The 17,578-nt window shown below is 38.7% G+C and overlaps 1 protein-coding gene across 1 annotated transcript in view; it reads left to right on the top strand.

Annotated features, from left to right (window-relative positions):
* Positions 1-17,578, top strand: part of LOC136771698 (UPF0606 protein KIAA1549) — a 77,890-nt gene that overhangs the window by 32,438 nt on the left and 27,874 nt on the right. Inside the window, exons 2-3 of the mRNA XM_066724169.1 lie at positions 13,783-16,305; positions 16,674-16,762. Of these exons, the coding sequence (XP_066580266.1) occupies positions 13,783-16,305; positions 16,674-16,762 (2,612 nt within the window). The remainder of the gene's footprint in view (positions 1-13,782; positions 16,306-16,673; positions 16,763-17,578) is intronic.

Genomic DNA, 17,578 nt, shown 5'->3' with positions numbered 1-17,578 from the left:
GACTGGCTTGATCTTGTTATCTGTGCTCTGTTGCCTTATGCAATAGTTGAGGGATGAGGAAATTACATTTTGTGGCTGTTTAAATTGGTTACATATATTTGATCGTATTAAATACTGTGAAGTGTTTGGTCTATTTATTTTTTTGCAAATCAGTCCTACCAGTCTGAGTATAAGAGAGCATAATTAAAGATGGTTTAATCACCATGAATATTATAGTGCACACTATTGATGACTTTCAGTTATTCACCAGAATTATATTAATAATTTGCTGAATTGAACAACAAATTAATTACAGGATAATAGAATCCCTATCCCTATAAATCATATTTTATTTTGTGTTATTGATTGTTGTGAGAATCCCCTCAGTGTTTTTGGTCTCCAAAACAAACTGAACAGCAATAGAACATTAGTACTGTACTCTATTCTATGGGATCAAATTAGTGCCATAAGTATTGACTAAAAAATATATATATCGTAAATGTATATGTTTTTGTTTAAACGTAACACGAATATTAAGTGAAATAATGGATGTTGAGGTCAAAAATAAGGCAATTGAAAGCAAAATGTATAAAATTGTAAACAAAAATAATGATATCAAAATCAAAAATCAAACAAACTTGAAATAGAAACTCTAATTTATTGAGTGCAATTCGCACATGATCTCAACTTGAATTTGAGTTTATGCCTTTGGTTACCGCCACCGGTTTCTTTGCTTTCGCAGAGTTTTTTTTTTATGATGAGTTTTGGCACAGTTTTGCTGTGAAAGTGGGGTTTAGAGGGAGGCGTAGATCATGGGTCTCCATTGGTCCACTAGTTTTTGTGTGACGGTTCTTCCTAGCCCAATCAATGGGCAGGTCATTGCACATTGCACTATGCGCCAAATCTTTTACTTTATCACTGATTGTACGCGTATGACTGAGTGGGCTGCAACTACGTGGCTTCTGAATTGAATTATAAACAATGCATGTTTTGTAATGAAAGCTATTGACATATCTCTTTGCAATCACTTTCTACATATTACACAGTTGCAATGGTTACCATTGATTGCCATCTCAAACAAAATTTAAGAATCACCTGGAAACCATAAAATCCAAAGTAGTTTACCAATAAACATAACAGTGCATTTCCCTGCTTTCGAATGTTATATTTTTGACCTCAACATCCATTATTTCACTTTTATGATTTAATATCCTTGTTACATTTTCATTTTTTTCCGTTTACGATCTATATATATTTTAATTAATTACTTATGGCACTAATTTGATCCCATACTATTCGCCCAAATACCATATTTTGATTGACAAGTCTTGACTACTAGGCCTCTACCAACATAGATCAGGTATATATGTGTGTGCGTGATTTTATGATTTTATTTGCCAGTACATACTGTATAATATACTGTTAATAAAACTTGTTCATTAAATCATACATTTATTTAATATTTCATCCTTAAAATATATTGTATCGCTTTCTTCTGTAACCAAATCAAGAAACTTTGTTTTAGTAAATGTTTACTAATGAGAAGCACCATCATTTGCATTTTGCAGGCAGTGTCTCAAATCTTTCTGTATCCCACCAACTCCCACAGAAACAAGCCTGTTATTCTTAGTAATGCACCCTGTTTGTTATTGAGATGAAAAAGTGTTTAATGAGAGGAGAGCTTCAGATCAGCTATGCAGGATGTTAATCCCGCTCTTCTCAAATGCCTCTTAGCCGATTGTACAACAGGAGGAGCATACTGATGAGGGTGGCACCGCCTGTATTGAAAATGTAGCTGTAATCGATAGTGCTTGACACTCTTTGTTAGTTTATTTTTATTTTTATATTGAGTGAGAAAAGTGTTATTAATTTTAAATATATATATATATATATATATATATATATATATATGGGTACAGATTGTGTTTGGTAAACTATTTCATATTGCATGTTTAATATGTACAGTCTATTGTACAATTGATGTTTACACACTGAAATACTCTTGTAATTGTGTGTTTCCTGGAGATTCAGGATGTCCCGCTGCACTGTGTCTTGTGTTATCTTAGATGAAAGACCTCGAGCAAATCTAGCAACCTGGGACTGTGTTTTTCCCAAGCAGAGAAAGTGTTACACTGTAAATCGTGTGACATTTCAACAGTGAACAAATGGAACATATGTTTTAGTTAGTCTTTCACTTAATGTGCATACAAATAAACATTAATCTCCCATTTCATGATAAATTCCATTAGATGACTGTAATTATATTTAATAAGTACGACTATATTATTGGGATACTTTGTAATTATTGAAGTTGTATGATGCAGAATGCAGAGATTGTAGAAAGTGAATTCTTACATTGTCTTAAAGCCAATGGGGGAATGAAGTCGCTCATATTTTAGTTTAGTTTTATGTTTCAGAACATTTAAAACAGCCCTTGAAAGTACACATTTGACATGACATTTCCTTTGACCAGTTCGCAATTGCATGCTGATCCATTAATGATGTATATTTGTCTTCATTATGTTAAAATAATCTATTGCTGTTAATTTCAGGCCTTAATTATGAATTCATGGCAGTTCATGGCATCAAAGAAAAAAAAATTGACTTGTGTAAAGAACAAACGCTGTTCTTATTTAAACATTGTACATGTATTTTAAAGGAAAAAAATGGAAAAGTAATTATGAAAATGTCAAACAAATTTCTCAGTAAATCTAATAGAAAGTCTTTATATCAGATGTAACTACAAAGAATCATATTGAAACATTTAACAGTTTAATTCCTCAAGGGAAATATTCTATATTCTTAATGTATTAAATCGAAACACTGCCTCAGTGTTAACAGATATTTAAGCTTTCGATTCAACCTATATTGCACTCATTTGAGTTCAGTATTGCTGTCTGATTAGATGGTAATAAATGTATTGGGTTATCAACTTGCCTGTATTATTAGGGTCACAAGAAAACTACATAACATTAACCCATTTGTGTCAGGGAAATAATCCAAATACATTTACAGATGACTTGCACCATATTATTCTGGATTACCCTACATATATTGTATCTTAGTTTCCCCTCCTGTTTTTGGCAATTTTGGCAGTTGTTGGCAATTTCTAGGGTGAATAAATGTGACCCTGACAGACTCAGTTACACAATTGCAACATAGACAGTTTTTGAGAGTCTCCTCCTGTTTTAAGTTTTTTTTTTTGTCAATTGTGAATTTCACTATATTATACAATATCTATGTGACACACTTAGAAAGGAGCTGCAATAGGTATGTCTTTTTAATTCACTGTGCAAAAACATGAACCACCTGAAGCGAGACGTGGTCAAGTTTCCAGGACAGCTGGGAGCTGATTGTATTTCTACCCCCATTGGTATCTTCCGATGGGTTGCATTGTCAGCCAACTCTGTCCCCCCTGTGCCCTGTCTGTTGTGTTGATTTCCCTGTGTCATTCTGTGAGTTAATTTTTACATTAAGGCACAGAATGGTGCAGTTACCTGCGGTTGCTGGATCTCAATTATTTAGTGTTTACAGCTTGTGGATAGCAACAATAGAAAGCCATGACTAACACCCCGCCAAAGAAACAGAGGACTCCTAAGGAGGAGAATCTAACTAGGGCGCATTGTTGTTAGTTCATAACTTGAAATTGAAAATTGAAAATAAAAAAGGGCATATTGGAATGAGAGCAAAAAGAGCAACTAAATACCTTTCCCTCTACACCTCTGAAAATTGACTAAGATAAATCTTTCTGGGGGAGGGCCAGAAAGGTTAATTTATGTAGAAACTACAACATTTCACTTACAAATCACGATAGGATATAACTGCACTGGACTGTAACTCTATAGTGTTTACTTTAAATGTAAGCCCCTTTGGGTAGAAAATTAAATTACTACCACCACCATATTCCATTACAATGCCCCAGCTGTAGTTTAGAAGAAGGCACCCAAAGTTCACTGGATATTTTCACTCATTATTTTCATTTGTGTACATTTTAACTTGAATTGACAGTTGACATAAACATTGCCTCTCAGGAATCATGTCTCACCCCCAAGTACATGGTGTCACCCTTACAGTGCTTTTCAAACATTCACCAGCCATCTCTATGCTGAAAGTTGCACAAAGCGTGTGGGGCCCCGGTATTGTGATAGTGCTCTGACCTTGACCTGCTTTTAGTCTGAGCCACCTCCCCCTCTGAGTGGGGGATTGATGTCACTCCTGCTCTGGAGTGGCCCTCTCAGTTGCTGCGATAGAGCGACTAGCGGGACCGGAGATCAGCCATTGGTCACCTCGTGTGTTTATCTGGAGCGGATCTGCAGATAATGGGGTCTCTGATTCTGATGTGACAAACAATGCGTTGATAATCCTTTTGGCTCATTTAACAGTAAGCATTTTCAGCCATCTGCTGTGGTTACTTCTCCTAATTGTGATGGCTTATTAATTCCTCCCTTGTCATACATTAGCTAAAATATGCTTTTAACACTGTCACCTGTTGATTCTAACCACTGTCAGTTTGCACGTGATGGCCTAGGCCTGTTTATCTATCTGTCTTGCTTTCCTGAGGGATTGTACAACACCTTTTGCAATGCACAGAAACAGTGCTGTACACAGCGTTCGCAATGTGTCAGGCTGCAGCCACAGTGGGAATATTTGAATGTCAACGTGAATTTAATCTGTTTTTACTCAAACAGAAATGAGCAGAAATCTGTCAACTCCCTGAAGAGTTGAAATAAAAATAATTACAAGGAACTGTGACGTGGATAGACAGAAACTGAGAGTAGATATGGTGACTAAAGGTTCATTTGGCTGCAATATAACGCATTAATGTTTTGTGACTGTGTTTAGACCTAGAAGACAGGTGCAGCAGTACGTACAAAACGCTGATTTACCAAGAATTGAACATAAAAAGAGGTCTTGCTACTAATATGGTGCTTTTGTCTTGTGTGGATGTGTCGTGGGAGCTAATCTCCAGATGAATGCTTTAATCTCAGTTAACATATTCAGTCATACAAGCAGAGGAAGCCTGAGGCCAGATAGTGCTGAATCATCTGGTTGCTATTGGGATCAAGGGACAGCACTGCCAGCATGAAGCCTAATTTGATTTCTGCAAATTCAGTCCTACTGTATAGTCTTCTAATTAGTCATGGTCATCGGCTGGAGTCTCCTACAGGTCGGCGCCTTCAATGAGGGTTTAAAGACTTGGCACGCTATGCATTGTGCGGCAGTAAATATTAGCCTTCACCATCTGAAATGTTCTCCTTCAAATAAATATCTGTAAGCTCGGCCCATCAAGCTTGTGACCCAAGGAACTGGACAGGATCCAAGAAAACTACCAATGGGGCGTTATTTATTATGCATTGAGACAAGTTCAGAAGCCTGGCTGCTGATTTGTACTTTGAGTTATAGAATGAAAAATAGATCTTCAATTGAATTCCAGATGTGTGTTTGTGGGGGAGGATTCATTTATACCAAGTTGGCGAAGGGCAGCTGAGTCATTTGATCAATTTTTAAGGAGCCTTGTGTAACTGTACTCCAGATGATTCAGTCCTAGGTTGGTATTTGTTCTTCTTTCGTGGTAAGTCACCCTTATTGTGATCTGTAACATACTGTATACGATATCCCTGGGAGGTGTCAAGTTGCGTAAGAACATTATATTAAAACAGTCCTATTTTCAAAGAAGTATTAACCTAGTTTTTATACAGAAATCTACAGAAGTTGCACCATTTTATTAGTGAGTCTGATGCCTTCCTGCTCACTGGTTAGATTTCCAGCAATTTCTGAGCTTTGTTTGAATCATTGCCTGAGAGGGACAAATAATTTATCCTGCAGGATGTGGAGAACACTAAGTGCCCTCTGGGGACACGTCTGTTGTAAACTCTGTCTTGCCTTCAGTGCCTCTTGACTTACAGGAGCTACTGTTGCTCCTCAGATGTGAAACATGGGAGATTGCAGGCTGTTCCTCAATTCACACCGTCAACACACACAACACCCCAGGGAGACGGACTCCTGCAGGGAAGGACCAGCATGTGAGGTGTTCAGAGGCCTGTGCTGTCCCAACATCCTCCGCTTTTGTGCTGCACTCTGTAGTTCTTTTATAGTTTGTAGATAGGAGGGATGTCTCTTATTTTATTTGTAAGTGGCACAGTCCTAGTTTGGGTTTGCTGTCTCATAACCTAACCATCTCTGAGCTTTCTATCTGGGGTTAATGTGCAATGTGTTATTCAACTCTTAATTCTCGTTCACTTCAGTGGAAGTTACACCATACCTTCTTAAGTTCCCTTCCTTGAAAACCGAACCCCAGACCTAAATGATTATTAATGGAGCCGTTCTGTGTGTTTGCATATTCATTATGCGCCATAAGCCCTAAAACCAATAAAAGGTAGCTCAAGAAACGGCTCCCGAATTTGATTTGAGAAACTGTTCGAGGGAAGCAAATTAGTGTTGAGTTCCCCTGCAAAAAATAAGCAGAAGTATCAGAAGAGAAAAGCAAAAACAACAATTCCCCAGTGGATACTTGGACTTTATTTGCAAGCTTTCTACATGAAAACCTTGAGAGTTTAAATAAAATTAAGTAAACAAAGTGTAGTACAGTGAGTACTGAAATTAAAAACAAAATTAAATCGCCTCTAAGATGATAATACCAAACAATAATCTTTGCTTAGCTGTAAGTAGGCTACAAAAGAAACCACCAGGGACGTGAAAGTTCCTACTTGAAAGTATGCAACAATAATGAAGAAAACAACATTTTCACCACTCTTTGTCTCTTTGCCAACCCAATGGAAAAAAACATTCTTTCCAGTACTTGGACAATCCTGTTACAGCTAACTGAATCTGACAGCTAGTAATCATGTCAGGGAACTTTTTCCCCACTGGGAGTTTTGATATAAGTCCCAGGTACCAGACCATATGTGTGTGCCTGCTTTTATGGAAATGCACCCACTAACTGGTTGTATAATATTAGCTGAAGCTATTTTAATTGTATTCCTTTTTTGTTTATTCTACAAAAATGTATTCACAAATTTCCATTCAGTATTTGCGTATAAACCCATGTTTCTGTAGAGGGCCTAATTTCACAACCATAACAAAGTAACAAACCGGTGCATCGGTCAACATTTATCCAAACAATAAAGCTCAGTAGCGATGCATGAAATTTATCTGTTGTGTGGAGTATTTTAATTCACATTCAAAATGAAAGGCTTGTAAAAATGATCTCGCAGGTGTAGTGGTGCATTGTACAGTGATACATTTTCACTTGACTGTTGTATTACAGATCGTGATGAATACACAGAAACCTCTTTAGACAAGTCTTTTTTAGTTTTAGTGTAAAAATAAATACATTTTAAATACTACATACATATTTACTTTATAAAACATAAACTCACTATTAATATACCAACAACAACAACATGGATTTTTTTTTTTTTTTAATAATATGCTCTTTTCAGAATGTGCTTAAATGAAAGAGAGAAAATATAATCTCAATATAAGACAGTTTTTACAGCCTTATAAAATATCATACAAGCTAGCTTAACTCATGGGTTTCAATGAGATTGTAAAATAAACTATAGAAATATATATATATATATAATTTATTTTTCTTTTCTTCATTTGCTCACTTTAAATTGATAAGCTTTAGGACAAATATTGATACTGAAGCACAATAATCACTGCACCTTCTGGAGTTCAGTAATACCCTGATCTGTTTGAATTATCACCTCCCTGGTCTTCAGCAAACAGTGTGTTAGGGCGGCCTTTAGTAGGATCATAATGGTGAGGATAATGTAAGGTTCATTAAACATGTTTTGTAACATAAACTAGGAGTAGTGATAAAGCTCTCAGCAACATGGACTGGAAAATCAAGGTTTAAATAATTAAAAAGAAGAATCCCTATCCAGAAAATACTGCAGTTCTTGTAATTAGGTCACTTAACAGTATATCGATGCACACCAGAAAGCAACATAGGCCTGTCCAACCATTTCCAAGCTGCTGGGAATAAAAACTTAACTATTGATGGTGTATCAGAGAAGGTAATTAATACATTTTGAATTGGAGCAAAAACATTATTTAATTCATTTTTGTGTTAGACAGTTTCTAGTTTCTTTACTGGACATGTTTAGAGAGAAATTAAAGATTCATCATAAGGTTGAAAAATAAAGTAAGCAATGTGACATCATGGAATGGTATGTCTAGTCGTGTTATTGTCAGTAGTTGCTAGGAAGCAGATGTCTCCCAGAAATCAGTTGCTATTAACCCTGAAATCTAAATTGGGAGATGTTATCTAAACTTCATTAGGAAAACACATCATCCCTTGAATCTGCTTGACGTTTAGAGTGTATTTGCAGTGCATTCATCGGTGCAGGTTTTATGAAAAGAGGAGATTTCTGCCACATCAAAGATGATGACTGCGTCTGGCAGCTCAAGGTCAGACACCACATTATTTCAGATCACAATCTCTGTGGCTGATTGCAAAGACATTCGCTGCTCTGCTGCCAGGGTCTGTTTGCAGTCCCTCATTTTCACCACAGAAATGATGTGTTAACAGCACATGCTGATAAAGAAGATGACCTTAATCATTGAGTGATTTGCACTCACAAAGATAAAAGTGTAGCAAGAGGAGGAGAAAACATGCACTTATGAGTAAGAGATGCAGAGACTCCGATCAAGGCAGTTAGAATCGACTAGAAGGGTTTTTCTTTGCAAAATAGGAACTTCATTACACTAAACAGATTGCAAGATCGCAGAAATAAAACTACAAATTTTAAAACATTCGGATAAATGTCACAATGAGTTGACCACTATGATAGTAGAAAAGATGACGACTGGATTGTAATATTTAAAGGATAATTATACTTCCACAAATGAAAACTGGAAAGACCTAGCATTTATAGCAGGACAAATGATTCAGTTATATAAAATAATCTGTTTAGGAGTAATGTAAAGCTTGTATTTTTACCACTGAAAGACAACATAAAGGAAATGTTCCTCTGGGCATTTAAAATGATCTTCTGCTGCCCCATCTACCACTGTCTGCTCAGCCCTTTGGCATGGGAAGGGAGATTTTAAAAACCCTTAAAAAAGTTTAATGTGCTGCAGTAGGTGTTGGAATAGCAAGGCCAGATACTCTGAGGTTGACGGCATCCTGCTGCTTTAGTTTATATTACAAGCATTTAGACAGGCTATGTCTGCACAAGAGAGAAGTCTTTTGCGATGTTTGCAATTGTATGCAGCAAGATTTCCGTTAATCCTCTTTTCCTATTATTGATTTTTCCCTTTTACAGCTATTCAGTCAAATACTTAGTTGTTACTGTAGGCCATACAGTATTTAAAACATCCAGAAGCAGAACTTTACATGCTGAAACGAGTGGGACATTTCAACTGTATCAACTTCAAAAGCCACTAAAAAGAATGATCTTTCTAATTGCCCTAGACTTGGACTGAGGTTTCCCTTTCCTGCTCTTGACTTCACAGGCCTAAATCACATAAGCAGATTTCAAATCCACTTATTATCCGGTGTAGTTTAAGATTAAAGGAATGGGACACATATTATCTTGCATTTGTAGTTATACATTTTTTACAGACATTACTTCAGTCTGGAGGCTTGTTCGTGTTGAATGAATTCGCTTCTGACAGTACCGGGCTACTGTACATTGTGGTGGACTGTTGGCCACCTGCTGTGAGCTGACAGACTCACACACTGCGGAGCCAGAGCTGTTTTCAGCAACAGTAATGAGACAAGTGAGTGATGACATTGGCTGGGGCAAGGCAGGGGGTTGTCCTTGAGACTGACTGAGATGCTTCAGTCTGCAGTGTTCCTCAAAGGGCAACACTTGCACAGCAGTCATTGTAGAGAGGCGAGTTTCTGGAAGTTTCTGGTCAAACTAGATGGTGCCTGTGAACTTAGGCAGTAATATTGTGTTAAGACAGGTGGGTTTCCTGGCACTAGAAGGTCTACAATCCCATAACTACTAAAGCATGTTGTATTGTGGTATAGACAGAAAACCTGGAATCTTCTAAGACATTAGTCTGTTCTTTGAGGTACTGTATACAAGTAATACTTCACTTATAATATCTTGGAAAAGAGTTTTCAGTTGACAATAAAAGCATATGTCATGAGTCTCATTTGACTTTGCAGTTGTACCTCATCACTTCCAGCTATTATGTCATCCATTTCGCATTTCTCTTGACTTTCTCTTCCAGGATTCCTACAGCACAAGTTGCACATATAAAGGTATTCCTGTGAGATTAGTCAGATTTAATGCCAATCAGAACATCACTCAAGTGTACATTTGGATAAAGTTTTGCGCATTCTTGCTCAAAGGCATTTCCTGCTAGAATCCAACAGATATTCCAGTCCGGGTGATGCATCGATGTACAAAGTATATACATGGCGAATGACAGGTGCATGGGAATAGAATCATACTACTGTCTTGAACCTATTGCACAAATACAAGGATTTATCATTCTGATAGTGGACATGTGGAAGTGTAGCTTAAATCACATTAAGATAAGTGTTTATGAAATGCGAGAATGCGCCCTGTGTTATGGGTTGTGCCAAGGTTGCTTAAGACCATGATTTGCAGAAGAGTGTTGTTGCTTTTGCTTCTTTGGCGGCCTTCGAAAAAGTGCGGCCCTGGGAGGAATTTAGAGGCTGTTTGACGGCAATTTACTGATGTGAAAATATAACTGGGTCAAACCCCAGTGGAATCTGTTTCACATTGAATACCCATCATAGGCAGACAGTAATTGAAATGTCATTCTGTATGTATATGACTAAAGGGAAGGATACACTTTGCTGTAGCTGTTTGGTTAACATACCTGTACATATATTTGTTCCATTTTTAACATCCTTCCTTTTTAATAGTTAAAGGTTCAATCCCCTCTCTTTCTCGCTCAATGATGTCATGTGAAACACAAGCAGCCTTGCCAGTGTAGGCAAGACAGACGAGGTATAGGAAGGAAGACATACTGAAGGATGGTAAAGACTTTTCAAAGGCCTTAATTTTTCTCTTCAGTATCTCTCCCATTATTTTGAAATTCCCAATTCATTTAGAATTCAACGGCATTTCAAAGGTCTGAAGTAAGGGCTGTAGTCGGAGAGTATTCAATTCTATCAGCCTGAGCTTAACAGTTTGAGGTCTATATGAGAAAAAACTATGTATGCACCGATATATTGGCCTGCTATCAGGATCGTCCGATATTGGCAAAAATGTACACTATCGGCCAATTGCTATAAAATGGCCAGTATTTCTGACTGCTTTTATTGTGTCTATAAGCATCCAATTTGCTATACTTGTGTGCCTTTAACAAGATATGAATGACATGTACAGTAATGACGTGGTAATTCAGCGCCATGCTGCTTTGTTGTTTATATGTGCTTTGAATTTGCCTGGTTATGTGACAATGTGGACCTATTTCAAAGTATTGCATCAGGACAGCAGAATGGCTGATTGTAACTCATGTTCCACTGAAGTATCAAGAGGAGGAAGCTCAGGAAACTATTGATGGGATGATGGGAAACACATCAATTCAGCAGCAAAACTTTATTGGATAATATTTATGTCCTGGTGTTTATCTTATATTATGTATAAGTAGTATTAATTATTAGTGCTTGGTTGTTTGTCACACAATCCACTCTTATGTGTAAAACTATGTTGGATTGTGCAGTTTGAATTAGAAATGTCGACCCTTCTAGTGTTACGTTTTAGACATCTGATTACAGTTCTAAATGAACAGACATTAGACATTTTTTTAAACACAAATTGGAACTCTAGTTTGATTTGAAACGTTCTGCTGAAAGGTTCAGTTCCAGTGAAGTGCAGTTTAAATCCTGGGTAATCCAGGTGTCACGACTGCCTCAAGGAACACGGGAACAGGGGACCCAGGTGCAGTGCTGGTCGTGGGAAGGTCGGACAGGCGTGGGTCGGAAATTGGCAAAGCAGGCAATGCAGGCTAGACAGAGACGAGGTTGTGGAAACAGGCGATGGTCAGATGATCGGGCAAACAGAGCAGACAAGGTGAGACGGAATCGTGGTCGGGAAAACAGGCAGGAAGTCAAAGGAACAAGGCAGATACAGGGCTCGAAGGAACAAGGCTAGGAACAGGCATAGGCACAAGGCTAAGGATTGCAGGGTGAACTGGCAAAACTTCGCCACGACTGAGGGAAGTGAGGGGATTATAAAGGGAGCAGAAACCAGGCTTGGGAGGTGCATGGCGAATGGGAACAGAGGGAGGAAGCACGAGTGCACAAGGGTGTACGGAATGTAAACAGACTGATGAATGCTGAGAGCAGGGAGAAGGCAGGGAATTAGCGGCCCCTAGTGGGGATAGAGGGGGAGTGCTAGGGGACCATGACACCAGGTGGTTTTGAGGTTTATAGCATTTATAGCATCTCTTGAGAAACTGGGGTTCAGTTGTGATGGACATGCTGTGTTTATACTGTTCCCCCAAACTTCACAAATGAGCGGTTCTCTATGTACTATCAAAACCCAAGGAAAGCTAGAACAACTTGGAAACTATATATTACTTAAGATTTCTTGTATCACCAATAATACATGTTTTCTGTATTTTACATATTAGGTTTCTTGTTATTCATTGAAAATGAATAATGTCCATTTCCCAGCTAATTAGGCATACCTCTTTGTATGTTTGTACTTTTTTGTGTAGGAGAAGGTCAAGATGGGTATTTTGGCAAATAATTAAAACACTACTGTTCCATCAAACAGAGTTTTGAATCTTGTTGTACATTGTGGGAGGATTTAATTTATTATGTACTGAACACTGTTTATCTAATTTTTGAAGTTGAAGAGAATTGTTTTTTTCTTTTCTCTCTCTAAAGACCTTTATTTTGTATAACATAAATATGGGCATCTATCTATGTGTCTCTCAATCTCAGTATTTGTTTGAGTCTTCCTTTCCTGCAATGCTGAAACTATCAGTTTCTCGCTGTTTGCTTGTTGCTGTGCAATACAAGGTACAGAATTGCAGTCAGGCTGTCAGTTTAACCTGAAAAGTGAAAATGATGATGGAGATCTCAAACATCGAAACAATCAGACCAAAATCAATGTACTGCTAGTGCTCCTGTATGCTCCAGTGCAATCCAGAATACAGCATTTCAACACATTCCTTAATAGCACAGAATGCAATGGAAAAGCTAATTGTAGAAATCAGGCAAGTAGGGGGATTGAACAGCATACAATGTTTGGGTAGATAGTTTTCTGTGTTGCAACACAACAAATCTGGCTAAATCTTATTGGTCACAATTGAATAGGGTACTGTGTCTTTAGCTAACATTTTTGTAAAAACACATCTGTAAATGAAGGAGGGAGAAGAAAATGTTAAAAGATTGCACAGTGACTTTTTGACTGACTTCTAAGACAACAGACTGTGCTGACACTTGCTCTGCTGGACAACATGGCTTGGAACATCAGCTATGACTCAAACATGAAGTCTGTGATCGATTGCATGAAAAGCGAACATTTACATTTTTTTGGTAAACCCATATTACCGGTGAACTATATGTAATACAGTAATACTAGTATAGATTCCATTCTGTATGAGTGTGCATGCATCAGACTTGTGTGACCACAGAGACATCCAGCTCAGGCAGATGTTTCTTACATTTACGGAAATTTACGAAAAAATAAGAATGTTATTCGAATCGTGAAAGCGTGTGAAATGACCATCCCTATTTTTACAAAATAATGAAAGTTGTTCATTTTAAAACCTAGCCAATGTACAAATGTGTATTTTAATTAGCTTTGTAAACTGGAATTTCCTTTAACATTTTGCATTTTTTATGTTTTTCAGATGGACCTTTATATATCTCCACAAAAAGTATTCAAGAAGAGACTTCAGGAAGAACAGCAGACTCACACACTGCCTTATCATCTTACCCCACTGAAACCCAAGGAAACACCTTCCTGAGAACTGTGCTAACTACACCAGGTGCTACTTTGCAATCTGAAATTACAGGCAACAATGGCAATACCAATGAGAAGACAGTCCTTGGAGGAGGAAGTCTCTCACCTACACAAGCCTCTAGGCCATCTGCTTCCAGCGACTCTCCTCCTGCCTCTCCAAATCCTAATTCCACTCCCTTTCATTCCTCAGAGCCTGTTGCATGGTCTCAAATAGCACATAACCCAGGACTGCCCTCCATATCAGTCAGACAGACAAGAGACCTCAAGCCACTAGATCCAAACACAGGAGCTTCAAATTTCCCGAACAGTCCAGCTTCTGTTTCAAACACTGTTACAACATCAAGTGATCGGCCGGCAGCATCACATTCCACTGCAGCTCCATTCCACACCTCCCAATCACAACGTGTCGCTTCCTTGGCCACAGCGCCGCAGTTCACTGTTCCCGACTCCTTATGGAGGACTCCAGCTGACTCTTTACCTGCATTGAACCCTACCAGCCAGCAAAGCACCTCTGTGTTTACATCACAAGAAAGTGTCACACCAGCTCCTGCAGGCCTTGCTGAGACCATGCTGGGCTTACTCAGCGCTCCAGCAGAGGGCGGGCAAGAGGAACAAGTCAGCTATGTTACTAGAGTCCCTGATCGCAATGAACCAGAAAAAGAAGGAGATCCTTTACCAAGCGCAAGTCTTCCTTTGACACCGTCAAGCAAACCTGAAGATGCTGACCTGAGTAATGCCGCACTGGGTATTCATTTGCTTTTGAAAGAGCCCATCAGCTCTGAGCCCAAAATACTTTCTCCGAGTTTTGTGCCTTTTGTCAGACCTCACGCTATGTCAGTAACGGCCGAGTTGACCCTTGTCCCAGCGGAGGATTTCTTTCCAACCGAGACGATGGAAGTTGACTTTGGATCAGGAGACTATCTTGAGACAATGTCGTTCATGGGGTCGGACCTGGATGATTTCACTCCAGTCACCAATCTACCCGCTGACATGTTCGATATGGAGGAATCCGATTCTGAGACCTATGACACCTCTTTCCCCTCAAGGCTGGTGCTGCACTTGACTTCGATGCACATTGTAACTGATAGTGCTCCTTCAGGACTCTCAACCACTTATAAGGGCGGCATCAAAACCATTCACGCATCATCAGTTTATGCCTCCCATGGCCCAACAATGCTGGATCCATTCTTTCATTCCCAAAATGATTCCAGTGATAAAAGTTCAGATTCAGATTGGAGTGATTCTTTTACCATTGAACCAACAGAACTACTCCTTCCTGATATGAACAGTCTGGAATATTATTCCACTCTATTGGCCTTGGAGAATGCAAGCTTAACTGAAAAGAAAAGCAATCAGACTTCAGTACAGAATGTTCACCAAGCATCTGTAAAAACAACAGGTATTACTCCCACCAGCTTGTTAACAACAGGCTTAAGTCATCTTGTATCAACTCTTGCTGCTGAGTCTGACGAGTTAGACTCTTCACCTTCTCTTGACAATAGCTCTACTGATGTATCCAGTTTAAACCTAAGTAACACTATGTATCTTGTAAATGCTACATCATTAGATTTGACTGGCGTGCTAATGACAGAGACAGCAAGCCTTAACCTGTCAGCATTTAATTCTCTGGAGACTTCCAGCTACATTTCATCCATGCTTCTTTTGCCAAAGACTGATGTATTCGATGTAACACCAGCATCTGTTAATCTGTGGAACAGTTCAGAGTATGTGTTGGAGCCCTCGGTGGCTCAGACCCACTCGGCTGCCTTCTCCACCTCTCTTTGGGAAAGCTGGGTCTCTTCTTCAGCCATAACAGACAACCCTCTGTCAGTGAACGAAACGGCACCACCCTTGCTCACAGCAACTAGGAGTATTTTGGATGAAGACCTCAACATGATTTCATCCTTCCTTTCCGTTCAGTCCACCTCACAACCAGAGGTCATTTCCAGTTCAAGTTTGGAAGACGTCTCTTCTTTTTATAAAACAGACGACCAGTGGTTCATCTCTTCTACAGAGACCTCCCTCCGAACTACGGCTAGTGTTTCTACTCAATCAACCCCAGTGTTAGTCACCTCTGAGGTCATTCCCCCTACTTCCACTGACCTCAGTCCTGTGACCTCCCCTTCTCCAACCAGCTCTAACCCACATATGATACCCATGGCAAACCACAGCGCTACCACAGAAACTGCCAACAAACAACCCCCAGAAACAACCGTGACTGAAAAAGCTTTGACAACGCTCAGAAATCCAGACACTACATCCTCCGACCCGACCACATCAGCACCCATTCCCAATACCCCTTCCATGACAACACCCAGAGCAATGTCAACTTCTAAGACCCCCCAATCAACAACCAGCCGGCTCTACCTCTGTAACATCACCAGACCTGACATGTATTTGGTCAGAGTAGGTAAGGAATTCACTTAACTGGATAACAAAATCACGTACAACAGACAATATCATTATCTGCATGTAGACATTTACTATATTTGTTTTTCCCTGCCACATAAGCATATTTTGATGTAAAGAAAATTGAACAATGCTCTATCAGTGTCTTTAAGTTGAATGAGTTAGTCTTAGCACACATGATTAGTGCCATTGTATACTTCATTTTGGTTTTGTATACATTTTCAAGAGATTATTTTGCTTATTGCCATAGACCTTTATCCCTAAACTGTAAAATTTTTAACAAGGCTAGAAGGATACAAACCACATGGTGCAGATTGCTGCCCAGAAGCTCAGTTCTGATCACATGTACTTTCTGTTTCAAAACTGCAGGACTACCTGTAGCAGTGTCACCGGGATATGCAAAAACGCATATAAAGGAAATTCTGAAGAATGAATTAAACCGTACTGTTGAACTACAGGTACTGTATGCAAGCTCCCCCATTTATTGTGTAGAGGGTTTCTTTCACATTACTGAGTCTCTTGTGACCTTCTGGAACACCTGGAATCATTTGTTGTAAATTGACTCGTTTTAGCAGCATTTACATTGGGAACTTTTCCATAGCTTTATATGTCAACAGTATCCGGCTTATGAGGTTTAAAAACCTACAGTGTTACTCCAATATGAGGAACAGCTTGATCATTTCACTAGAAGCAATGGTGCCTTGATCATCGTGTCACATTTGACTCTTCCTCTAAACTCTTTAATAGGCTAAGAAACTTGAAATTAAAACAGAATAGACATGACCTGGAATGCAGAACACATAAGGCTTATTTATATAGTAACCGTACATTGTTGAAACTGAGGGTCATTAATTCTTCATGTAAAGTCCTTGTCTACTGCCACTTGTGCCTGAATTTGAGCCACACATTATTCTTGTTTTTCAGTTGAGGAGAGCAGCGGTGAAAGGATGTGTATAGATTTGGCAAATGTCCTTCAGTTCATTCCATCGCAGAAGAGGGCAGAGGACTAGCTGTTGATTAATTTCCCTTTTATTTCAATAATGATAGTTAGCTTTAACAAAGAAGTTGGGGAACTGTTGACTTTATAAAAACGTGTAACACAATTGAAAATGTATGTTCCAGTGCTAGATTTACATTTCCTCCTAATTAAAAACACAGCCTTCCACTTTACCCACCAAATATCGGAGAACTCAAAAATAAAACTTCCACTGTGTCCTTCGAGCATATGTGTGTTTTCAGACAGAATCAGAAAAATAAAGCATCTAAGTTTTGCA

This window comes from Amia ocellicauda, chromosome 15 (assembly GCF_036373705.1).
Source record: "Amia ocellicauda isolate fAmiCal2 chromosome 15, fAmiCal2.hap1, whole genome shotgun sequence".
Taxonomy (NCBI): Eukaryota; Metazoa; Chordata; class Actinopteri; order Amiiformes; family Amiidae; genus Amia; species Amia ocellicauda.
Note: the sequence above shows the minus strand (reverse complement) of the source record. Positions and strands in the feature narration are given on the sequence as shown.